The 26333-nt window shown below is 40.1% G+C and overlaps 1 protein-coding gene across 1 annotated transcript in view; it reads right to left on the bottom strand.

Annotated features, from left to right (window-relative positions):
• KNTC1 (kinetochore associated 1) overlaps positions 1-26177 on the bottom strand; it is an 81867-nt gene extending 55690 nt beyond the window's left edge. Inside the window, exons 1-24 of the mRNA XM_075012708.1 lie at positions 26086-26177; positions 22630-22779; positions 22320-22440; positions 20043-20158; positions 18773-18845; positions 16879-16956; positions 16189-16223; positions 15826-15939; positions 14859-14952; positions 14180-14232; positions 13762-13874; positions 12930-12984; positions 11950-12048; positions 10136-10179; positions 9971-10036; positions 9813-9888; positions 8408-8533; positions 8225-8314; positions 7440-7505; positions 6368-6429; positions 4282-4393; positions 3506-3649; positions 1284-1340; positions 1083-1184 (exon numbers count right to left, since the gene is read on the bottom strand). Coding sequence (XP_074868809.1) covers positions 1083-1184; positions 1284-1340; positions 3506-3649; positions 4282-4393; positions 6368-6429; positions 7440-7505; positions 8225-8314; positions 8408-8533; positions 9813-9888; positions 9971-10036; positions 10136-10179; positions 11950-12048; positions 12930-12984; positions 13762-13874; positions 14180-14232; positions 14859-14952; positions 15826-15939; positions 16189-16223; positions 16879-16956; positions 18773-18845; positions 20043-20158; positions 22320-22440; positions 22630-22761 — 2028 coding nt within the window. The 5' untranslated portion in view covers positions 22762-22779; positions 26086-26177. The remainder of the gene's footprint in view (positions 1-1082; positions 1185-1283; positions 1341-3505; positions 3650-4281; positions 4394-6367; positions 6430-7439; positions 7506-8224; positions 8315-8407; positions 8534-9812; positions 9889-9970; positions 10037-10135; positions 10180-11949; positions 12049-12929; positions 12985-13761; positions 13875-14179; positions 14233-14858; positions 14953-15825; positions 15940-16188; positions 16224-16878; positions 16957-18772; positions 18846-20042; positions 20159-22319; positions 22441-22629; positions 22780-26085) is intronic.
• Between the last annotated feature and the right edge of the window lie 156 nt (positions 26178-26333).

The raw sequence follows: 26333 nt of genomic DNA, 5'->3' as shown, positions 1-26333 counted from the left end.
GCAATCTATGCACTGCACAGTTCAATTACAAACAGCCCACAAATTCTAGGTATATGAGGGCAGTTAGTAAAATGATCCCATCTTGGGAGACCATTTTGGTAATAAGTCTTGAGGGCCACTGAGATGAAGGAGGGCCACTCATGCAACCCATTCACTATCCTAGACTGCCCACCGCTGAGTTAAAGTAGTTTCACCATTTTTATTCAAGTGACACTATCAAGAATCATGTCAATTTCATGTTGCTGCCAAGAAAAACTACTGAACAGAATTGTTCATGTAGGAGTAGAACTCCAAAAAATTGAGTCTGGTGAAGGGTAAAAGTAGCAAACACCATTTGTCCCTCTTCACTGAAACCAGAAGGCTCTACAAGAGGGGAAGAATAATTAGAAAGGGATTTCTATCTATTGCTGTCCACCATTTACATTTGAGTTGGCCCCTGAACCTGAGTGGTGTGCACTCCTCATATGGCTAACCTTTCATATCTCAGTAGTAGTTTATTTCCTCCTGGTAATTTGTGTTCATTTTTAAGCTGTAAATCATTCTGTAATATTATTAATTACACACGCTGTACAAATTGTACCATAGTATGTTTATGACCTTCATATGTTGGGATTGATGCCAAGAGTTAAAGATTCTCAGTTTAACTCAATACAGGAATCTCAACTGTTAGGATTTGTCACAACACAATAACAATGACTGAAATTGCAAAAATGTATCATGCTGTTGTTGAAGAGACAGCTGCAAACAAACTCTTAGAGCTACCATGACTGATATGGTTGTTATAACAACAAACAAGTTCAGCATTTCACAGATTTATTTTAAACATTGTTGAGAAGTCTCAGAGGAGTAGCAGTGTTAATCTGTATCTGCAAAAACAAGGAGGAGTCCTGTGACACCTTGAAAACTAACAGATTTATTTGGGCATAAACTTTCATGGGTAAAACCCACTTTGTCAGATGAACCAGAAAAAGTTTTATTGCTACTAGTGGGTCTTAGCAATTATCATATAAAAAGACTATATGCTAATATCTGTCTCATTTACTAATACTATATTACTGAGCTGCACATTTAACATTCCTTACCAAGGGAATCCAATACCAGGAAGATGCCAGTCCCAATTCACCTGGATTTTTACTTGTAAAAAACACCTCTGCCATTTGAAGTCCATTTTCTGGCCAATTTGCCTAGCCAAAATAATAAAAATTAGTGAGACTAATCAGTAGAAGTCTAGAAATACAACATATGTAAAAATAAAAGGTTTTTGCAGCATAAGTGTTCTTTACCTTGTCAGTTAATTCAAGGTTTCGAGTTCCTTGTTCCAGCCATTTTGCTAATATTTTCTAAATACAAAAAACAATTAAAATGTTGTGTGCTCAAAGAAGCAGACAATATGAAGTACAATTATTTAGTAATTTTTAAAACAATTGCAAAAAATTCATAATACTAACAAATTGCTTTTCTGACTATCAAAAAAAATCTTTAAGGCCGTTTCTACACATGCCACGTTCTTTGAAAGTGGCATGCTAATAAACGGCCCAAAATATGCTAATGAGGTGCAGATGCAAATTCCCTGCACCTCACTAGCAGAAGGTCATGTGATCTGGAGTACGGAAGACGTTCTTCTAGACTCCAAAACACCGTTTAGAAGCATGGCCCCTGGGGGTCTTCCAGAAGGAAGTCCTTCTTCCAGAGGCCCCTTCAAGACTTCCTTCCAGAAGACCCCCCTGGGGGCCGTGCTTCTAAACGGTGTTTTGGAGTCCAGAAGAACATCTTCTGGACTCCAAATCACGTGACCTTCTGCTAGTGAGGCACAGGGAATTTGCATCTGCACCTCATTAGCATATTTTGGGCTGTTTATTAGCATGCCACTTTCAAAGAATGTGACATGAAGAAATGGCCTAAGAGGCAGGATTGTAACAGGGTGCATCTACACTTGCATTCCTCTTTCAAAAGAGGTATGCAAATGAGGTAAATTGAAAATGCAAATGATATAAATTTGCATATCTAACATTAAATAAAGGGAAGAAGGATTCTTTTGAAGATGGATTTTGTAGTGAGCCGGTGTGGCCTCCTGCTGACTCAAAGGCAGAGGAGGCTACACAGAGGCCTTGGTGGGCGGGCCCGGAGCCAGAACACCAGTGGCCCGCCCCTCAGAGGGCAGGGCCTAGAGCCAGAAGGGCCAAGGGCGGAGCTCAGGACCCATTAAAGCCTGGTGCTCCAGGCAGGGAGGGAGCACCTTCATGAGCTCCCCAGCGCCAGGGGCAGAGAGCCCGCTACCGCCTGAGTGGTCCGGAGGAGCAAGCCCCCAGAAGCCCAGACCAGCCACGGATCTGGATGCCTCAGGGGACCTACCCGGACTTCCCAGACCCTCACGCTCGTGGAGACCCCCCGCCTTGGAGAAAACCCTTGACCCTGCCAGACCGATGAGGGTGAGCGACCACAAGGAGCCAAGAGCGGCCTGCCCCGGAGCTCCGGTGGACCCCTGCAGCCCCCAGGTCCAGGATTGCCTTGGGCCCACCATGCTACTGCCGCCGGACTACCCCAATGATGTGGACATGCCCAACTGGCCGGAGCCCCCAAAGGTAGACGATCTGGAGGGGGTTGACCCCACGGGACCCCCTGACCAGATGGACTGGGACCTTCCCCCAGTGGAGGTAGAGGTAGGAAGTGGCCTGGGGAACGCTGCTCCCGAACCCATGGCGGTGTGTTGCGGCCTGGATCCCCACCGCCGTGGTCCTGTGTAAGCAACCCCCAGGGCCCTGGGCTGGGTTGCAGTGGTGTGGGAGGGCCTGTGATCCCCTACCCCTCCCTCACGGGGCAAGCCCTTGCTGGGCCTGTGCTCCAAACCCTTGTGCTGCTGCCCTGCCCCAAACTGAGGGCTGGGCCTGTGCTATAGACTGAACGGCTGCCCCACCCTAGACTGAGGGCTGGGCCAGGCTTGTACTACAAACTGTGAACTGCTGCCCTGCCCCAAACTGAAGGCCAGGCTTGTACTATAGATTGTGAACTGCTGCCCCGCCCTGGACTGAGGGCTGGGCCGGGCTTGTATTATAAACTGCAAACTGCTGCCCACCCTGAACTAAGGACTGGGCCGGGCTTGTATTATAAGCTGCAAACTGCTGCCCACCCTGAACTAAGGACTGGGCCTGTGTTGTAACCCCTTTTGTTGCTGCGCTGCCCTGAGCCAAGGGCTGGGCTTCCCAGGACTGCCGGTGTGGCTGCGGTCCCCTCTGGAGCTACAGGCACTATCCTAGCTCCGGACGTCTACAGGTTTACTTTCGAAAGAGCAGCGTCTACACTGGCTTTCTTCTTTCGAAAGAAGCTCTTTTGAAATGAGAATATGCAAATGAAGCACCAAATATGCAAACTTATACCTCATTCACATACCTCTTTCAAAAGAGGTATGCAAGTGTAGACGCACCCACAGCGTTTCTTAATCTGAACAAAACAAAACCTATTTTATATAAAAGTAAATCTGCATGGATATTTCTTTTAATGGTTTTACCTGTCCTTTTGGTACAGCTCTCCTTACAAAAGGAATCAAAACATTTTTAAACCACAGACACAGCACTTTTATAGGAACCGTGGCACAAATTGTGTTAAGTAGATCCTCCAGCATATTCACATCAAAGTTTCTTTCAAAATCTGCCTAAGATACAAAAACAAAACAATCATGCTTTTATTATGGATTTGTGTAACATTAGATAAATATTTATTTTTCTAACTTGGCTCTTTATATTAGTGAAGTGTTCAGCCATTCATAGACATGAAACCGAGAAAAATGCGATAAAGAAATAGTGTAGCCAACTTAAAGGAAGTGAATCTATCACAACATCTCTCGCTCTCCCCAGCAAGACAATAGGAAACTCTATAGCTTGTGGCCACTATTTTGGGTTTGTTACATCTCAGGCCACATAACTCCTTTTAAATCATTTTCAAGGCAGTAGTCAAACAAGTCTTAGGCAAGCCTTAAAAATTCTATTAGCAAGCAAAGTTCATGTTCCTGAGAAGGTGAACACAAGATAAGCAAGCCTCAGAGTCCCAAAAATGTTATCTTTCATGGCTTTGGCCTCTTTCCAAACTGATTGATCTGTAATCTTACAACAGAAGTTAATTCATCTAGCCATTAAAAAGTTCAGAACTTAAAAGGAAATAGGATAATGTAATCAGCCTCAGAGATGGGATTCTCTCAGACTTTCTATTTATTAAAGAGATGTTTAATACTGGTCTCTCTAGAACAACAGAGATTTAAAAAACAAAAAACAAACTGAGAACTCAGACCTGATGCCTAAGCCACATGTATTGTGCACAAGAGAGGTTGCCTTCTTGTAACTGAGAAAGAATGTTCTTGAAAATATCTTCATTATTCAAGAATTCAGTCCAAGCAATTCCACTAGGAGTGTGATGAGGGAAAGTAATTAGACCTTAACATACAATATTTAACATACACACACATTCTCTCTCTCTCTCTCTCTCTCTCCCCCACCCCCACCATGTCATGTTTTTTTTTAGTAGAACAAAGATAGTGGTAAACAAATACAGATTTTGAAAAATAATATCCCTCCTATGACATTCATCCACAAATACCATTTTTTAAACTAAATGCTTAAAATACAGCACCTGCATCAGGGGGAAAAAAAAAAAAGTTAGCTTACATATTTTCACCATGTAGGCTTGATTTAACTTCTCTTCAAATGGCCAGGATTTATTTTACGTGCGCTCTTCTGGGTTCTTTGATTTATGAGCAGGCAGAGTGCAGATACTTGATGTTATATCACGAGCTCAGTGAACGAATAATGAATACTAATATCCACAAAAAGACTGTGTGGTGTATTTCCCCCTTTGTGTGGCAGAACAAATCGCCAACTTAATGGTCATGTACAGGCACAGACTGAAAATTAGACCCCATATAAAAGGGAGCAAATATTTCACTCTGCTAATTTTCTTGTCATATTTATATATATATAAAAAAATACAACTAAAACAGCTGAGAAGGGTGACCTTTTATGCAGATAGGAAAATTTATAAAAACAAGCCCACAGAAGAGAAGGAAAAAGCCCTGAGAGGCTGGACTGATCATTTGGCTCACACCATGAACAGATCTGGGAAAAAACATTGCGATTCAAAGTAAAGGAACTACAACAGATTATCATAATTCCTTTCTTCCACCATGGTCCTGAGGACAGTGGCAAGTGCTGGGGCGGGACATAGGGGGATACTGGCCATGGCACTATCCCTCCTCCCACATAACTCCTCCCTGCAACACCCATAGCTTGGGGAAAAGCCCACCTCTTCCCCCAAACCTTCCACCCTGCCTCTACCTACAAGCAATAAGGCCTCGCATCAGCAGCCAGGTTTATCCCCCTGCACTCACTGGCAGCAGTGGTGGGAAGCGGAGAGACCCAGTCCCAGCCATGTCTCTCTGCTTCCTGCTGTTAGTGAATACATGGGGGGTGGTGCCTCCTGCCAGTGCCAGGCTCCCTATTAATTCCTTGGGCTAAGCTGCTAAATGAAAGGGGTGGCAGCGTTCCCTCACTCACTGGTCAGGGGAAGTGAAGTGTCACAGCTGAGAGCTGGGGGGACAGTGCCTGTGGGAGTGTGTGTGTGTTTGGGGCTGGTGCAATATCCCCTGCTGTAGGCACCAGACCCCTGGATTCCCCACAAAGTGAGGGTCCTGGCACATCTCTGCCCACCAACTGCTGGCTCCTTCCCCCATGGCATGGGGGGCAAGTGACACTTTGTAACCCCCATTGCATGAGTCACCCCGCCTGGGGTTGGGGGTCACTTACTGGAGCCTGAATACTTCCCTCTTCTTTCTGCTAGCTCACCTGGCATGTTAGGGACAGAAGTGGTGCACTGCCCCTCTCCCACTGCATGATCTGGGGAGGAGGGGGGCAAGTAAAAATGGGAGCAAAGGAGAAAACATTAAGGCTGCATCTACAAGAGAAGCATCTGTTGACAAAAGTGACCCAGAAGGGATTTCCCAGCAAAACGTCTGACAAACTGTTCTTTTGATCCACTTTTATGTGTAGATGTAATCTGCTCTGTCAGAGAGCAGCCAGACTGCCCAGGCCCCTCTCAACAGAACGGCTGACCAGAAGCTCTGCAAACAGGGCTGTCCAGTGAACCAGAAGCCTTGTCTGTCAGAGGGCCCCAGAGCATCTACACAGCCTTTTTCTGTCAACAGAAAACTTGTCGAGAAAGATGTGCGAGTTTTGTCCAAAGACTGCCAACAAAGCACATTTCGTGTGTAGACACTCTGCAGGTTTCTCCCATAAAAAGCTTAGTTTTACCAGAAAAACCTTCTGATGTAGGCATAGCCCCAGTGGAAACTCCAACATAAAAATATATATTTAAAAACGTAAACCTGAATTTCTCTGGTCCAAAGGCTCCATAGAAAGTAGTTAGTCTTGCTTGAGCTCTCAGTACCTGTCCAAAGGTGAAGGAGTTATTTTAGTTGAAGGGAAAACCCTACAAAAAGAGAGGTTTCAGAAAGAGAGTTTTTATAAACAAAACTGTGGGTTTTGTAGACAAAAACTTGCAGAGCGTCTACACACGAAGTGGCTATGGTTACACTGACCCAAACTTCTGGCTGCAGTGTGCAAACGGGCAGTCTCAAAAATGCATACTCATTTGTATATCTGCATGCTGGCAGAGGCTGCTGCCATGGGGGGGGGGGGGGGGGAGTATAAAAACATGGTTCTGCCAGTGAAACCCCTCCCTTTGTTGGCAGTCTCTTTTTAAACGAAAAGCATAAAAAGCTGCTAAAATTCAAACAAGGCATGATTTACTTATCTCACTTCCAGAAAAGCCTTTCTAGAAACAAAAAACATCCATGTAGACGGGGTTCCTTGGGAAAAGAAAAACAACCGTGCCAGAAGAAGCCTTAACCCTAGGAATAAATCTTCTTCTGGAAGAGGAGGAGTTTTCTTCTGAGGGAACCCCATCTACATGGCTGTCTTTGCTTTCAGAATAGGCTCTTCAGGAAGCAAAAATCACGTGAGAGTGTATGCAAATGAGGCATGAGATATTTAAACCCATGCCTCATTTTGAATTTTCACTCTTGCTCCTTAGCATGCCCCTTCTGGAAGGGCAGTGCAGTGCAGACACGGCTCAAAAGAATATCATCTTAGCTAAAACAGGGCTGAATAAACACAACATTTTAGAGTTGTTTAAAAGCTCCTTAACATTAAAAATTCAAGAGACAAACTGCAGATTAGCAGCCATTGAGATCAAAGTACTCTGAGCCATTCACTTCTATACCACAGGAAGCATTTAATTCTGTACCACGTCAATAGCTGGATCTCTTCTCTTATTTTAAGAGTCTTTAGATTAATATTTAGATGGCTAAAATTTAATCCTATTTTTAAAATTGCCTAACTGCTTAAAGGAAGTGAACACGTTTATAAAAATATAGGTAGCTTTTATTTGTCTCTTACTTCTGTTATGGACACTTGAACCTCATCAGATAAGGAAGCAACTGTTTTGTCATCTCTCTTCAAGATCTGAAATGAAAGCATTAAAGACAAAAATGGACAATAATGGTGATGCATAATGTATCAGATATTGTACAATACTATGTACGTTTAATGTAAACACTAACAAAAAACTAGTATTGTTATAAATCAAGGATCGATCCAGGAAGCTCTCAATCTTTCCTATGGACCTTTGCATAGGATGTAGCATTTGCAGAATCAGGGCCAAAATTCATCTACCCAGTTCTTTTTAATAAGACAAGAAAGTATGGGATCTCAAGAGAATGAAAAAACATTATATATTCAAATAGATGTTTTGTATTTAGTCTATGCAAAAGGCTTTGTAAAAGCTTACTGCCCAAGATGGGATTCTCGTTTCCATCGTGGAAAAGGAAACCCTGTCCTGCTCTTTGTATCAGGGGAAAAAGGATCCCTTCACAACGCTCAAGAGCGCAAGGGAAGTCATCTAGGAAATAGCCCACACACCACATCTAGAAGCAGAAATGAGCTCATGCTAGGAATTGTGTAGAAGTATGCTTTACCCTAGCAAAGAACGGCAACAAAGTGCACTTCACAGCATCTCCCCTTTTGCCTAGCCCTTAGTTTGTGTAATTTTTTGCTAATCCTCCAAAACAGCATCAACATTTGTTGAGCTCAACATCCCTTATATAGAATGATAACTATTCAAAATCAGGTTTGAAAAATGGAGCAGAAATATCCTAGTATAAGTCATTTCATATACAACTTACTCTGATTTTAGCATAGTTTAGCATATCCTGAGTTATTTCATACGACGGCCATGGAGCATTTATGCAGTAATCCACAACAAAATGGTTATCCTATTTGATTAAACAAACAGTTTAAAATTATTAACTGTAGGTTCCCTTTCAATGTGTACAACAAGAGAGTCATGCAACACATCAAGAATTTACCTGAGTTTTATGCAGATTTTCTTTAGCTTCAGCCACAAGGTCTAACCAGACTGTTTGACCGTAACTCCCAATGGAAGCTGAAGCCAATTTCTCTAAAATGTCACTTGCTTTTACTTTGTAAACAAGCTGTTTAAAAAAAGACAAAAGGGAGACACTTAAAAATACCATCCTAGTGCTTTAGAGAAAAATCCTTCTCTTTAGTTGAGAGATCATCAAATGGTCTGATTACAATATTACTCTGAAGGAAACTAGGTACAAATAAGATGCATGTCCTCACTACAGAGCAATCTATCGTGGTACTTTTTAGCTTGCCAAATAGTATATATGTGCATGGGAGAGCAGGGTAAGTGATAAAGTCCTGTAGACCTTTTCCATGTGACATTTCCACATAAAGTCTAGTCTGTTATTAATATAGCTATAAAGGTAATTAATCTAAACATGCTTTTAATCCCTTCTATCTCAAACCCATTTGCTCACTTGCCAAGTAAAAAATTATTTGTCGATAAAGTCTAATCTTTGTCTTTATCAGTTTCAGAAAATATCAAACTTTCTTGTGAACATAAACAAATTGTATTTCATATTTAAGTTAGGTGTCAGAGTCCTGCTTCTGCTCCCATTCAAGTCAAATGGCAAAACTCCCAGAAATTGTCGTCATTGAAAAAGCCCATGTAGCATCCGCCTTAACACATTTATTTTTTATACACAAGTGTCAACTCAGAAGGGTCTGTCTACAAAAGAAATAGTTCAAATTCAGAGTAAGGCCAAGATGGCTGCCCCCAGGAAGTGATGAGATGTCTAACAGCTAATAGGAATTGAGGGAGCTCAACATCCTGGAGGAACAGATCCAATACCCCAAGGAAGTTCTAATAATAATGCAATGACTCAAACAAACCAGGCTTCTTATTGTTAATCAATATACATTAAGTGCTGCTCTTCTAGCAGAGCTAGATACAGATGCATATATGGATAACCATCAGAAGGCATGCATTATGCACAATGCTCTAGAGATGTTAGTTATTTCAGATGAAGTTACTTCCTCCACATACACAACTACTAATCTTAAATCATAACTGAGAGGTAGCTGTGTTAGTCTGTACTCCAACAAAGCAAAGTAGCAGAAATGTGGCATTTTAAAGACTAACAAAATGATTTATTCGCTGATGAGCTCTTGGGGGACAGACTCACTTCATCAGATCAATTTCATATCTGATAAAGTGGGTCTGTCCCATGAAAGCTCATCACCAAATAAATTGTTAGTCTTTAAAGTGTACATTTCTGCTGCTTTGTTTTGTTAATCTTAAATCAGTTTATTTTAAAAGCTAATTCACAATGTGAAATTAACAGAGACAAAAAGTAAGTTCATAAACCCAGTCTCATAACTGATAGCTGAATGTAACTCATTTACCTCAACATCCAGTCCGAACTGAAGAGCAAAATTCTCAGCTTCAGTAAACTTGTGCTTGTGAAGTAAGCGGCTTAATCTATGCAGCAAAATGAAATAAAGTGTTATATGGGCTCAAAGTTATGGAAAGGAAAAGCAAAATTTCAAAACAGAAAATATACCTGTTTTCTGGCAAGGCTTCTGTTAAACTTCTCAATACTAATATAGACACTGGACCTTCAGGGTACCTGAAAGTGATTATGGAATTATGACAATTTAGGAATATAAAATAATTGGATACACTTCCATGTATTAGTGATCTAATTAAATGTAAATGCATGACTCACTTTTGGTGATTTTCATTAATTCCTTCCAAAAAGTATATTGTATCCTGCAAGAGACAATTATTACAAAATCTCAGGTAGTACGAAGCAACTAAGAATGAAGAGGTTATTAATCTGGAACCTACCCATTTCTTTTATACAATAACTATGGCCCTATTAAATTCACAGTCCATTTTGGTTAAGTTTTTGGTCATAGGAGTTTTAAAATTTCATGATTTCAGTTATTTAAATTGTAGGGGTCTTGACCCAAAAAGGAGCTGGTGAGTTCATAAGGTTGTTGGGAGTTGGAAGGTTGCAGTGCTGCTTCCCTTACTTCTGCATTGCTGCTGGCAGCAGCACTGCCTTCAGAGCTGGACAAGCTGGAGAGTTGTGGCTGCTGGCCAGGAACTCAGCTGTGAAGGCTGAGTCACCAGCAGCAGCAGTGCAGAAGGAAGGATGTCCTGGTATGGTGTTGCCACCCTTTACTTCCACACTGCTACCTGAATTGCTGGGCCCTCAGTCAGCAGCTGCTAGTCCACCCACCCAGGTCTGAAGGCAGCACAGAAGTAAGAATGGCAATATTGGAACCCTCAAAAAGTAACTTTGTGACCCTCCTGAAATTCCCTTTTGGGTCCAGGCCTACAATTTGAGAAACAGATTCCTCTATGGAATCTCTGTAACATAAAGTAAAGGCAAACAGAAGCCCTGATTTCAAGGGGGAGGAGGGCAGACCAGAGTTCATCCATGACATGTTTTAAATAACCAGGAATATGGTAAGGACCTATCAATAGCTCATCTACTGCTGTCTCAGGAAATTTGTACAGTATGGCTACCACAATCTAAAGTTTAAGAGGGCTTTAACTGAACTCTTTCTACCCAAAATCCCCAATTACCTCATCACAATTACTGATGACACTTTTGCTCTGACACAAGCCCTTAACAGTAGCATTGTTTCTGACCTCTCTCTCACCTTCTCCCATTATCCAGATCATATATGGCAATTTCCTGAAGTATCCTTAGGAGACATTATTGAACTCAATTTAAATATTTTAGAGATCCAATGTACTAAATTAACTGTTTGTGTGTTAGTTTAGGCCACGATTTTATGTAATCTCTTCAGAGAAAATGGGATACATGATCTGAACAACTAAATATATACTGAATAATATGCCTAAAACAAACAGACAGACATTTGGGACACTATGAATAAACTGGATTTCCTGGTAAATATCTAGGGAGAAGTGAATGGAAATTGCCCACCTTTTGCTATACAAAATCTGAACCTTTAAGTTTTGTCTGTGGTTCACCTGAGGCCAAGATCAAAGACCCAAACAATATAACAAAAGATCAAACTATTCTGAATCTGAAACAACTGTGAAGTTATAACAACAGTGGGGGGAGAAGAAACAGTTGCAGGTTTTTTTAAGGACTAACATCTTCTGGAGCCTTAGGTTAATTCTTCAGCAGTATTGCCTAAAAACATAGTCTATGCTAAGAAAACAAAACCATATAAAACATACATCTAACACCAAGATACAGTGGCAACTGCCAATAACAAGAACATGGAAGTAACCAAGACATGGACTCAGCAGCACCCTGATCACTGTATGTATAATTTATGTCTTTCTTCCATCCTTGGTGAGTTTTTTCTCCCTCCCAAAAAGGAGTTGCTTTTCTTCAAACTTAGCTTGTAAGAGCATCTGGGGAAATGAATTATTCTTATATGCATGTACAGTTTTTACCTGATATTGGGCTCTAATCTAGAAGAAACAAATACATGAATGGCTTTAGAAGTTATACATATTAAAACAATTAATTTTTAAAATAAACAAACATACTATGTTGATTCCACTTTGAACGAGTGAAGAAACAGCAGATACTTCCAAGGAATAAAGCAGATGCATTGCAGGCAGTGAAAAAACCATGAGATTTCTCATCTATAAAATAAGAGGAAAAAAACAAAGGTACAAATCATCCTCACTTTTGGGAGCAAAAAGGACAAATGCAAAAAAAGCAGAAGAAAGTCAAGCACTGTGTTAGAAGATGTCATGTAATTATTATATTTTTAAATACAAGCACATCTAATTTCATACTATGCATTAATGTCAATGACTGTTCACCCTAGGCAAGTAAAAAAATTAACTGTTGCTTTTGTAGCAGTTTGGAGTTTCTTTGGATATATCTACACTAATGGGAAGATCAGTGCTGTCGCAGTTAATCTTCCAGGATTCAACTTAGCGCACCTAGTAGGAATGCACTATATCAAATCCTGAGGGGCCCGTGTTGACTGTGGTACTCCTCACTGTTGCAGGGAATAAATGCAGTCAACCAGAGTTTCTCTCATTGACCTCCTGCAGTGGGGCCATGCAAGAAATTATTCAAATCTAAGGTTTAAGTATCAGAGAGGTAGCTGAGTTAGTCTGTATCTTCAAAAACAACAAGAAGTCCTGTGGCACCTTATACACCAACAGGTATTATTTTATAAGCTTTCATGAGCAAACACCCACTTCGTCAGATGCATGAGTTGTGGGGAGGGGAGGGAGAGGTCTTTGCCCATGAAAGCTTATGCTCCAAAGTATCAGTCTAAGGTGCCACAGGACTAACCGAGGGTATATTGACTCCAGTTACACAACTCTCATACCTAGAGCTGCGTACCTTAAGTCAAATTTCTCGTCTTGCGTAGATCAGCTCTTAATTCCAAATATTGAGAAAAAGGCAATTAACTACATGCAAATCAACCATCTCAAATCTTCATGCTTTTCAACTGCTATGCAGTCAAAGTAAAAAACAGAATATAGAAAAATAAAGAGATTTGTACCTGTTTGTTATCAGGTACTGTCAAGGATATTAGTTTAAGGCTGGAAACCCTTTGTCTATAGAGAAAATAAAACCAAAAACATTGACTCAATATTATGTTAAATTGTGCCAGTTATAAAAAGATACGGAAACAATTTGTAAAACTTAGGTCTTCTATGAAAACTGAAATATTGTGGCAAATACAACATATGGCCCTAGAATACCACAGTATGTTAAAATGCACAGGATAGGAATTCAATTCCAAGCTTGAAATCATGCATGTGGTGGCAAGCTTGGAAGAAAATGTGTGGCCTAATGGTAACAGCCAAAATTCTTGTGTTCTCATCTCTACTCAGTTACCAGCTTCTTTTGTAGTTGTAGCCAACTCACCTATACTGCAAAATGAGAACACTTATTTCCCCCTACTTAGAATATAAATGCTATATTAAGAATTCTGGCTATTTTGGACAACACAGTTATCTTAAGTAGTCGAGAGCAATACTCCAGTGCTCCAGACAGCAAATGAGTATTCCCAAAATGATGCTTGCAGTTCTAGGGGGAAGGTTATGAATGGCTTTAGTAGTAATGAGGAGAGTCACTCACTCACTCGCTCTGCAGGAGGACTCATTTCTATCCTCTCTGGAAAGAAGTCAAAGATACTTGGGTTGCACATCTGTCATATCATGCAATTCAATCTTTAGATTCCCTGATGTTAAACATGAGCTCAATTCCTGTTCTCAAAAACCAGGGATTACACCAAGACATGTTCTATTGTAAGCCAAAGGAAGACTGGACAGTTCCTGCAGTAACAGACTCTTTGCATTGCAAAGATAGTATTATAGTTCTTCATTTACCGTACAACTGAAGAAGAATCCAATTCTGTAGTTAGAAGAAATTCTTCAATATGAACTAAGGGCCAATCCCAAATCAAGGTAAGAGAATAAACTTCCCACATGCTCAAAATATTCTACAAGAAAACAAAACTTCAGGTGTTCATGTCATACTTTGACATAATCAAGACACGTTTTATTAGGCTGATAGTCCGAAAAGGAGGACACCAGTGAATTCACACTATGATAGTAAATAAGTGTACTAGTCCTTGGAGTATTTCTATCAGTAGAATAAAGCACAATGTACTGTCAACTCCTCTGTAAGAAATAGCATCTACTTTATAAAATGTATTTTGTAGACAATTTTTTTTAAGTCATTAGATTAAAAAGTCATTGTAAAAGCAACTTCAGACAGGACAGACAGATATTAAGTTATACTTACCTCCTTATCCAAGACAAACAAGAAGTTGTCTATGACCTGAAGTTTCACGGCATCTAGGGAAAAAATATATATATATATTATATATGAAGTTATATATTTGTCTGGGAACAACATATTTCAAAATTACACTTTTTTTTTTTTTTTTTTTTTTTTTTTAAGAAAACACTCATTTATGAAGCAGTTTATTTAGTTTTCAGAATAAATCTTAAATCATCACCATTGTAGTGAAACAATTAGGCCCCAGTCTACAAACCACTCATCTGATGAACTGCTTTGTTGGATTCAAACTAGAGCGTTCAACATATTTTTTAGGAGTAAGCCCTGGAGGAACGATAGCTTTACTAAAAATGCTCCTAATCACTCCTCTGCTAAAGACAAATATTTAAAATCTGGTTAAGAGGAAGTTTATTCAACTCTGTCAAAAAAGGAAATCCAGGTGTAGATCACACATCTCACAATACAAAAAACCCCACACAACAACAACTCCTCTGAATCAGGTTTCAACTTGCCGTACATACACAACAAAATGAAGACTCCTTTCACAATACTACATGCATTACAGTATTAAAACAGTAAAGTAACAATTAGAAAAAGTAACAAGACATTTTCAGTGATATTCATGTAAATTTATACATACTTTTTAATATTAAAAGGTATTTTTTTTCTTTTAAATTTTTACCTTTAATCATACTGGAATCAGCAAAACTTTGAATAGACACCAGGTATTTATGAGGCTCCACCTCCCATTTGGAGAGCACACAGTCACCTTTACCCTGTTTAAAAACCACACACATACACGCACACACAAAATGTTTTTCTATATTAGAAATTCTGGCAGTTGTTCAGTTTGTCTCATTTGTTAAAGCCTAATAGTAAAGGGCTCCTAGGAATTTGCAAGTCATATTTAGTATTCTTCTATAAAGCGTCTTAACTAATATAAACATATCTCAAAAATCAAAGTAGCTTTTTTCCCTTTCCTATTTTCATTACTATCACAATGTTTGAATAATTTTCTCACTAAAATAATTGTTTTCTGGCTCTTCCAAAAGTACGGAACGCTTATGAACAACCCCTTTTCATCCAGTTAGGGCATGATACCTTACCCAAAGCCTGCTGGTGAAAATGACATATGAAAGTGAATGTATTTTGGACCAAGACCACAAATAGTATGTAACCATCAGACCATGTTAAGTCCTGATCCAAAAGAGTGCTTCAGTATGTCCATAATTTTCATCTTCTTAAATCAATGGCATATGCACATCCTTCAGCACTTTGCCAGAGCAGGACTTTATACTGTACTTTGGCAAGTCTTTGACATGGGCCTGACAGAAACATGATCATTGACTTCAGCTTGCATTAGACTGGGTCCTCTCATTAGACTAATCTCCTTAGATTATAAATGTAGAGTGAATGCATATGACATAACACCTGAAATTTACTATAGTCACTAATAAAGCTCCATACATCTACCATCAAAGCTCTGTGCCTAGTTTTGAAGTAACAAATTAATACTAGCATCTTAATGTTGTTTTTTAATCAATTACATATTACTGATGTTGAAGGCTACCCTTACATTAACTGGCATCTAAATACAGATAGTCATTTGCTTCCAAAATCTTTTGTTTCCATTAAGTTTATACATGTACCCCAATTATTAGCAGCATGTTGCTCGTCAAGTCACTACTAATCACAAAATTCAGACAGCCAAGCGTGTGATAGTTCTTTGTAGAAATATAAGCAGTCTTGATCTCCCCTTGTAACTGGAAAAATGAAAAAAAAAAAAACCATAGAATTACTTATAGAATAAAATAAAAAGTGTGTTAAAACTTAAATGATATTTTAGAATGCAAAGACAACTTCACTTTACCCATTTATCAGTTAGTTTTATAGCAATTAAAGAAGATTTCAAAACAAGAAGTGTTTGTTAAACTACACAAATCACAGTTTTGTTAAACTGGAAATTTGTAACTGATACACCATGGATTACATTAGCAGATATTGCTATTTACCTTCTTTACTGTAATCATGTCCATCTTGTCAATTCCTATATAAAAATGAACAACAAATATGATTTTATAATTTTAGAATTATGTATTGGACAACTAATTCTAACCTGACAGCTCCATACAGAACTAACACTATAATAAAGATCAAATGCATTTCTCTTGGTCAAACTATGGCATAATAGAAAATTAACTTTTTGTAAGCCAGGGTTGTCCTGTGCTGTTGATGACCTCATTAAAGTAATTTCTAATATTGTTCAATATAAACTAGGACAGTAACTATGATTTGGAATTTTGTTCCTGTAGTAAGCAGTACTCTCAATTAGAAATAAAACTACTGAAGGAATGTGAACTATAAATAATTTAGAGGGAAAGTTTGGGCGGGGGGGGGAGGAAGGGAGAATAAAAACAGGGTTTTTGTTTTTGTTTTTTTTTTTTAAAACTAGACTAAACTTGTATCATTCACAATTAGCTCATATGGTCTTAAAATTAGAAGTACTACAAATGATTACAGCCATTTCCTGGAAATTGCTAAATAGTCTCAGCTCCTTCTGAAGTCAATGGGGGGCAAAGTCACTCAGCACTTCAGAGTCTTAGCCACTATAGAAAATAGCTTGCAAAAAGTAGTTGTATTATTATAGGTTAACACACAGCAATCTGGAATTTAAATTTTAAACATGAGTTGTATCAACATACCTTCCTGAATTTTTGCAAGTGGAAGACCCATAATGCAAAAGAATCCATTGCTTGTGAGAATGAACATATGATAGATTCCTATAAAAATAAACAAATGCAAACTTAATTTTCTAAAACTAAAAAATAATTTAGACCAAAAGTTTCAGATTAATTTCAAAATAGGTCAAATTAGTTACTTATTAAGAGCAACATACACCACACACCATGGGATTACTCCATGCAACTCTAAACAGCTGGTGAAGGACACAATTCCTAGAACTTTGCTGATACTAATTATGCTGTTAATTGTGATTTGTAACTGCACAAAAATCCCCTCCTCACTAGGTGTCACTAAGTACATATACACCATTACAGGTCAAATCTGGATGTCCTGAAGTCAAAAGGAGTTTACATATGTTATAAAAAAAAAAAAAAAAAAAAAAAAAAAAAATGAAGAAACATTCTCAGAACTGGTCCTAAGGTCAACCAAACAGATGCTACATACTAAAAATAAACAAACAAACAAAGAAAACTCACAAATTCACACCAGTGTCCTGAGAGACTAGATCTTAAATTTATCGCCTAAACTCACACCACTCAGTGTTGTCAGACCAGCAAAAGGAAAGGATATCTAGAGTTACACGTTCTCCAATAAAAATGTAATACCTCAGACAGTCATATCTAGGTACTATTTAAAAAAAAGGCATCAGTGAAGATAGGTGGTGCATAAAAGAGGAAACAAGAAACATTCAGAACCAGGTAAGTTTCAGAAGGAGCATATTTTAAACAGAGGAAAAAAATAAATATTGATGTCAAACTTGTAATTAATAAAAAAAAAAAAAAGGTCAAAGTACTGCATATAGAGGCCAGTACTTGTAAAGAGATCCATCAGGAATTCTTTACTTAAAAAAGCTCCTCGAGTCATTGTCAAATTTCAGTCACTAACTACCTTAACTAGATCTGCTACAAACATTTGATTTCCCATCCCCAAAAACTCAACATGCAATTCAATATGTAAATTAGCACCATAAAATGTAGTTACAAACAATGCAATTTGCTTTCTCTGGTTAGATTAATAGACATGAAACACATGACTATTGAAGACAAAGTAAAAAGAATGAAATCCTGTACTACTAAAGGTAAAGGGAGTTTTGATATTGACTTTGTAAAAGCTGAAGATTATACCATATGAATAACCTACATGGCCCTAATGCAATGTCAATTAAATCAGCCGGAGTCTCTCCACTGATTTCAGTGGGCTGTGGATCAGGCCCTACTGCCTGTACCGCCCATCAAGTGGAGCATACATATTTAATCAAAACAATATAAAAGGAAACCTGAGCTGCTTCCCTGGAACACTAGCTATGAAAAATTAAAAGTTTTGGAGTATAGTCACTCAAATAATATGCTTACACACCATTATAATTTTATAAATAAAAATATAATCAAAGTCTGAAATCAGATTTAACCAAAACTTCAGTAAGTGATTATGGTCTAAATTATGCAAATACTTATTAATGGGCTTAACTGTACACATGCAAGAAGATCCACTGAGCCAAATGTGTACAGTTAAGTACAAGCATCTTTACAGGATCTCAACTTAAAACAGAAGACATCCTCTTAAACAATATCCTGAATGCACGTGAATATCCACTTTTAAATATAAACACAGCAACAAGAGATGTACTACAAGTACAACATGCACAAAGTAATATATTTCGCGCCTCGCTTTCCTGAAGTTGTCAGTCAAGAGTTCAGCCTTGGAAGGTGCAGAGCACTCTGGCCTTGATCAATCAAAGTACATAAGCATGGGCTTTTAACTTTAAGAATGCAGTTCAGTGGCACTCCACCTATTGATAAAGTAAGGTAGGCTAGATTTAGGAAGAATTATAAGAAAAAAAAAAAAAAAAAATACCTCCATCTGCATTATCTTTTTCAATAATAAGGTTTAGATAAGTCTTTCCATTCTGAGATTTCTGAACCAAAACCTAAAAGTACAAGTAAATATAAAAAAAAAATTTATTCTATGTTAGGTTTCAATTAATATTATTTCCTATAAAGCATATCAATTTTAATCAAGCTCTCCTCCCCCCAAAAAATTCTGCACTAACATGCAATTTTGAATAATAAAGAATTGGTAACATACATAATTACTTTAGGGATAAATCCAGCATACTCTTAGGCCATGTCTACATTAGAGAGTTATACTCATGGAGCATATCATGTGTTTTGTCAACAGCATATCGACAAAACTTGGCACTTCCACCGACAGCATTCTACCTCTCTGCAATGGAGAGCAATGCCTTTATCAACAGTCTGTCCACAAAAGCCACGTAGACATTCCGAGGGATGCCCTGTCAACAGACAGGGCTTCTGGTTCAGCAGGCAGCCCAATTTGCTGAGCTTCGGGTTGGCTATTCTGTTGAGAGAGCAGCTGGGCACTCTGTCAACAGAGCAGATTACTCTTTCTATCGGCTTGTGTGTTTGGACATGATCTGTCAACAGAAGTTTTGCCAGAAGATCTCTTCCAACAGTCACTTTATGTCAACAGATCGCTGTAGACATAGCCTTAGAGCAATAAGCCTAACTCTCATACAAAATTGGGCTGTTTTCTGTATTTAAGTAAAGTTCACTAGATCTGGTACTTGCACTACATTTTATAAGTGCAAAATGCATGTTCGTTATAATGAAAGATGTAAAATCTTGTTTAATTGGCTAACTGGTAACCAGTTTATTGATTAAAGGGGATGAGCGGAGGGGGGCTTCTCCAGCTGGGCTGGAGCAGCCCCTGCCTGCAATGTGCCTGAGCTTGCCGCAGACAGGGGCTGCTCCAGGCAGCTGGCACACCTGAGCATGCTGTGGACAGCAGCTGCTCCAGGCAGCCAGAGCAACCCTTGTCGGTGGCAGGCCCTATGGGGCAGGCACAGTCCCCTACTTACAGCAGATGGGGAGCTCCTCCAGCCCCCAATGGTTAACTGGAATTGATAAGCATTATTCATCCCTTAAAGCTGATGCTTACCAGTTACCTGGCTAACCTTTCACATCTCTACTTATAACCTCACATGCTTAGTCAGTCAAACCAAGAGGCCTCTTCAAGATACTCAGTTTATTCATATTTTGACATTCAAACACAAATTAAAAGCATACAAGCAATTGAGAATGGAGCAAAAAAGCAAGTTCCATACATTAGTTAGCAAAGTTTGCTTTGATGGTACATGAATAAGATGCAGATTGCCACTTCTCTCACCGACCACAAGAAAATGCCCTTTTTGACACAAGCCAACCACATCAACTTCAGTGTCTGAAAATTCCAAACCAAAATTTCAAATATTAGATTGTCAGACAGTTCAGTTCAAGCATGAGTAAGTTTATAGTGAAGCTTCTCAAATTCCTTCATATATTTTGATGTATAGAAATGCTAATAAAGGCACATCTTTCACACACTCTAGGCACCCTTGATACAAATTAAAATACCAATGTAGAAATTTATAATAACCCACTACAAACCTTCTGAAGTCAGGCCTGAGATGAATATAATAATTCTAAAAGTTGTCCACAATTCATTTTGTATAAAGAGCAGGTAAATTACTGTACTATCAACAGGATTTGTATTCTAATATATAAATGGTTTTGTTTAACTTCTAGTTGCTCGTATTCCTAATTTTCTCACATATCACATACTTTCAAGGTAATTAAAATAGCTGATAGCTTGCCTACATAGTTATACAGACTGACTTCTCCCAATTCTCACTCAAGATGTAAGATGAGGAGTCTTTGCATCATATCTGTAGTTTCATTTGTTGACTCTCCAGTCTTCTAAACACACACACCCCTTTACTCATGAGAGTAGACCAACAGAAGCCATGAGGATTTCTCACATTTAATATTAAGCTCCCACACAAGTGTTTCCAGAACTGTGACTGCAGACCCCAATCCTGCAGAGAGTTTCACATAGGTGAACTCCCTGCAGTTGGAGAGATCCCCAATAAGTCAACTGGAGACTTGTTAGTGACCTCTACGGCAGGGATTCCCAACCTATGTGTCACGACCCAAACATGGCAGCAGGTACGTAGCACTTTAAAAACTAACAATGATTTATTTGGTGAAATCACCAAATTAAATCATTTTGTTAATCTTTAAAGTGCTACATTTCTGCTGTTTTGTCTAGTTGGAGTTCAGACTAACAGTTACTTCTCTGTTACAACCCATACATGGATCACAGATTTGTTAAGTGTCGCCAGCTGGGAACTGCAGTGTGGCTCTTTAAGGAGCCATTTGCAGTTGCTTATCGCTGCCTCCTCCGGCAACTGTCTATCAAGAGAGATAGCAATTAATTTATGCCTGGGGCTGAAAGCTTAATACTGAGTTAATTGGTTTAACAGTCATTAAACCATTTAAATCCTATTGGTTCAGTGCTGCAGGGAGCTGAGAGCTGCCTCTGCATGCTCTAACTGCTGGGAGAGCCACCCAGCCTAACATTCCCAGTGAAAAGGAGACAAGGAAGAAGCAGCATGTGGAGTTCCTGTGAAAGGTAAGGAAGGGAATCCTGGGTTTGGGCCTGCAGGAAGCAGGGTTAGCCAGGCAGTGGGAGAGGACTTGAACCAACTGGGGAGCAGGTTTAAGTCTGGGGGTTGCTTGGGGCTGCAAGATGGGTTAAGCCTGGGGGCAGGTGGAGGTGGTGGTTAGGGTCTGCTGGGCGCGGTGGTGGCAGTGGTAGAGGTTTGGGGCTAGTTTGTGTTCAGTCCCTGAAACTTTTAAAAAACTGCTATGTGCCCCCCCCCACCCCATGAAAAAAAATCATTGGAACACCCCTGCCTTACGCATTATAAAGACAGCCTCCCCATCTTTGATATTCATAATGATCCCACACAAGCCCCTTAATAGACTCTTGCGGTAATTTTTGTCCCCCTCCATCCCACTCCCCCTTCTTTTCTATGTAGATGATTTCTCACTTCATTTTTTGTTTGACTCCTCCCCAGCCCCTTCTGCCTCAGAGTGTGGGGTTTAAGCCAGGAGCTGGGGGGAGAGGAATTGGTTTGAGGATGAGTCTCCCACCACACCTCAGATTAACTAATAAATTATTTTATTTAATAGAAGAAGGGAAAACACTAACTACTATTAATATGTGTGAGGGGGGGGGGTGCAATTTTATATTCTTGCTGCAGGTCCAAAATTAGCTTGTTACAGCATTGCTCCCCCCACGCCTCCATTTTTGAAGTGCCTTGGGTCACCACGTCTTGATTGTCAAAATGGGTCTCTGTCTGGAAAAGGTTGGGAACCGCTGCTCTATGGGTAGCGGAAGTTCGTTGTGGGTATTTTTATTTTTTTTTTTCCAAAATCTAGGATTTTTGATGCCAAGTACTTCTTAATTTTCTAATTGACAATGCAATATAATAAAACAGTTTTTATTAACTCATCTATAGGCAATTATGACTTGCAGTTACTTTAATTCCAAAACTCACCAAACTGAATGTGCATCTGCAAAGACTGGCAAATGCTATCAAGAAGTGTCACTGATTTGTCAGCCACAATAACACAACCATCATTTGAGCTGCATGCAAATACTGCTGGATTACACAAAACCTTAGAAATAAAATGAAGAACTGTGAAATATAAGCAACTAAAGAAATTTAAAAAAAAAAAAAAGAGAAATGCTTTCCAACAATTAAAAGACAACAACACATAATAGTTGTAATGGTCTGCTACTCAAACATTTTTAACATAGTTCTGAAATAAATTCCAGCATAACAAACTGATGCTGATAAATTCTACCTTTTCACAGGAAGTTATTTTCGCTAGTGTATCCTCTTGGTACAAGGCAGTTCCACATCCTTGTCTTGAACCTATATTTAGTCGTCCACTTCCTGTGTCATCATTTGCCAGAAGTTCAATATCATTCCACATGTTGAAGAAACTCTTCACCTTTCACAGAGGGACAAAAATCATAGGTCTAACTGATGACGAAATCTTTTGGGCAAGATGAACAATGGAGTGCAAAAAGAGGTTGCATAAAGAAACTCTATTGTCATTATCTTGATAGGAACAGAGAGGTAGCCATGGTGGTCTGTACACCAACAAAACAGCAAAAGTGTAGCACTTTAAAGACTAACTAAATGATTTATTTGGTGATGAGCTTTCGTGGGACAGACCTATGAGATCTGATTAAGTGGGTCTGTCCCACGAAAGCTCATCACCAAATAAATCATTTTGTTAATCTTTAGAGTGCTACATTTCTGCTGTTTTACTCTCCTAAGAGGAGGTAAACTTGCAAGAGTAAGCTTTGGGATCCTCCCACTGACTGCAGATTCTAGCAAAAACCTGACGTGATGAAGCAGTCATAAGGAGCCAAAAAAGCTCCAGTAGTAACTCAGCAGTAGGTCAGAAGAGGAGAAACAAGAAAGAGACCAGGGAAGCAGAAGAATCTTAGGATTCCTTACACAAGTAGTGGGCATACGAGGTTAGTGAAAGGGCTGCATGAGTGGCCCACCTTCATCCCAGTGGGCTGCAGGATTGCTGTAACCAATACAGTCTTCTGGGATAGGATAGTTTTGCTAACTACATTTGTGTACCTAGAATTTGTGGGGTGTACCAACTGAACCGCAGCAACATTTTGATTTGATGCAGAGAGAGAGTATATCTCTCATAGTCAATGTTGAGTTCAATCAGCACATACTTCATATGTCCCTGCTTCTATGTGCATGTTGCTTTAGTAATACCAGCAGGAACAAAAGTACATAGATGGAAGCCAGTGGAATCTGGAAAACTTGCATGTGGGCAATTAATCAAAATGTCTTGCGAACCATACATAGAACTCTGATGGACTGCATATAGGTCTCGGGTTTCCCCACCATTGATTTAGACCATACTTACTGTACATGTAGGTCCCAGGGCTGCAGCCTAGAGTAGTAAGCAGATCTAGGTTCTCTTTTTAGCCACTGGGTTAATAGCACAGTCTGGGCACAGGAATGGAAGACTGCTTAAAACAAATCTTCCAGTGGGACTTTAATACCCTGAGGAGAAAACCACAATGACCTGGCCACAGGGCCAAGCCATGGAGAGCACCCTGAATTACAAAGAGGGAGTAATTGAGTCTAGGGAGAGAGATCACGAGTAAACAAAGGAGGGGACATTAGACTCGTTGAGAGCTAATCCCCAGACTTCCAAATTTTCATTCAGCCTGTCACATAGGAAAGAAGTCTGGTACGTAGAGTGGGAATGTCCATGTAGGTTAATTTTAAGATAGTTTCTAAAAACAAGGTGCCTAATAGATGGGATGACTGCAGATTATTTTAAATAAAGAACTTATCCCTCATCATGAATTCATTGTTTTAATCAGACATTTTCCTTCTGGTCTTACAATTTATTTTCAAGGCCTTCCATCTAACTTGCTAGTCATGGCCTTTCTTCATGGCTCCCACAACTTGCACAAAATTCAGCTTACGCATGGTTGTCTGGGAACGCAACCTATGTGTAAGTCAGGGGTTGACTGTATGTTCCTTGCTGGACCATAGAGAGTGGGATTAACAGTTCAATTGCCCTGAACCATTGAAGCCTATTCAAGGCCCAATGCCTTGCCAGCAGCAGCCATAGTGAATGCCTTTCTCCAAGTGAAACAATGCTACCGATGACTGACTGCTTTGCAACCCCCCAGGCATAGATTCCTTATTACATATCAAGTTTTTGCCAAACCATGGTGGCTGTAAATCACAATCACTGTTGCATGTATAAGCAAACTACTGCTCGTAAAAGCAGCTAGGACTCATACTTGGACACTGACATTCCCAAAACTGTTACCGTGGTCACTGTTACAGCGATAGTGACAACATTCCTTGCCTTGCAGTCTAGCATTTTTTTTTTTATTTTTTTTTAAAAAAACAGGAGTTTCATAAAGTCAGGCACTCTAAAACAAAGGGGCATGTGCCCCCTAACACTAGAGCTAATCTACTCACCAACTTTGGGGCCTCTAAATCCAACAAAAATTATTAAATTACTTTTTTGGTAATGCTATGGAGCCTCTTAAACTTGACACAGTTTAAGGCCTCCAAAGGGCTACACTTGCCCCTGCTTAGCAGGGGGGTTTATGTTTTTCTGTTTAGGCAGCACAGAAAAATGTAGACCACATGAATTTGGTCAGGAGTAAATGCAAGAGCTCTAGCCCTCTATTCAACTTTAGCTCTTTCTCGTGAAACCCAGTCTGATTGGCTGCTCTTCCCCAGATAGCATGGCTGGAAGTAAAGCAGCTGGACAGAAATACTGAAGGCGGCAGTCTTTGTCACCCTGTTGACTTAATGACCTGCTTAGCAGCCAAAACCATAGAGTACAACATGGAACTTCACAGGGTAAGCCACATACATAGCCAATTTGGTCTTTTGCTTCATATGTTCAAATTATGTGCCAGAATTAGTCACATTCTTCAACATCTTCAGCTTGCCAAGTGTCTCTTCATGTACACATCATCTTCTTGTGTTAAGCCAAGTAACTAACAGTTGTCATAGTAATGCCTTGTATTACTTGAACATTTATCCTAAGCACCTAAGGGTGGTGCTTTGTGCCTCCTTTCCCTAACACTTTACCACCCTTGCCATTCCCAGACATGGTGAAGTCACATACAAAGCTCATTCCATTTCGGGGGGAGCCCAGTCCATATCATTCTGCGAAAAAGGGAAGAAGATACAGATCATCCTATCCTCCACGCAACATCAGCCTTGGCAGTGGGAAAGAAACTGGAGAACCCCTAGAGCCACTCCCAGTCCTGGCAGAAGATGAGCAACAGCTGCTCTGTCAGCCCTGGGAGAGGCAGATAAAGTACTCCAGAGAAGGCTGGGTGCAGAACTGATCGGGGAGAGCGGTGGAAATGACTGCTAGGCGGGGGGCGGGACAGATGTGCATGGGAGCACTTACAACGAGTGGTCAGAATTACCCGAAATACGCTGGGGAGCACTGACGCCACGCACGACCTCGCCTCAAAAGAAGCTCTAAAAACATCTTCATGATGGTGGGGCCAATCTGATGTGTGACTCTTTGAGGATAGCAAAGATGAGCTTTGCCTCTTAGCCCGGGAATGCCATCACCTCCCCGCCTCCCCAGAGTACATGATCCCGCTGAGCGCCTCATCAACCCCCCCCCCCGCTGAGGAGTTTTGTCAGCACCACCCGTCCGCCAGTGTTACTTCAGCTGAGCACCCGGTAGCAACGCGTAAGCCCAGAGGCACTGTAAGGCCCCTCTCACCTCAATCGCTGGAGGAAGGTGGCAAGCCGGCCATGGAATACAGACCTCTGCTACACAAGCAGCTTCAGAGATTCAAATTGGCGGGAACTGCCCCGGTTTATGCCCGCAACTACAGGGGGCGGTAAGGGTCAAACACAAAGGCGCGCGGGAGCAAGTTGAGCGCCCATCTCCGCCCCGGCCCTCACGCCCAATAGGGTTGGCGGGCCCTCCCTCCGTTGCTAAGGTAACAGGTTCCTCCTTCATGCCCG

The sequence above is a fragment of the Carettochelys insculpta genome, chromosome 18 (assembly GCF_033958435.1).
Source record: "Carettochelys insculpta isolate YL-2023 chromosome 18, ASM3395843v1, whole genome shotgun sequence".
Lineage (NCBI taxonomy): Eukaryota > Metazoa > Chordata > Testudines > Carettochelyidae > Carettochelys > Carettochelys insculpta.
Note: the sequence above shows the minus strand (reverse complement) of the source record. Positions and strands in the feature narration are given on the sequence as shown.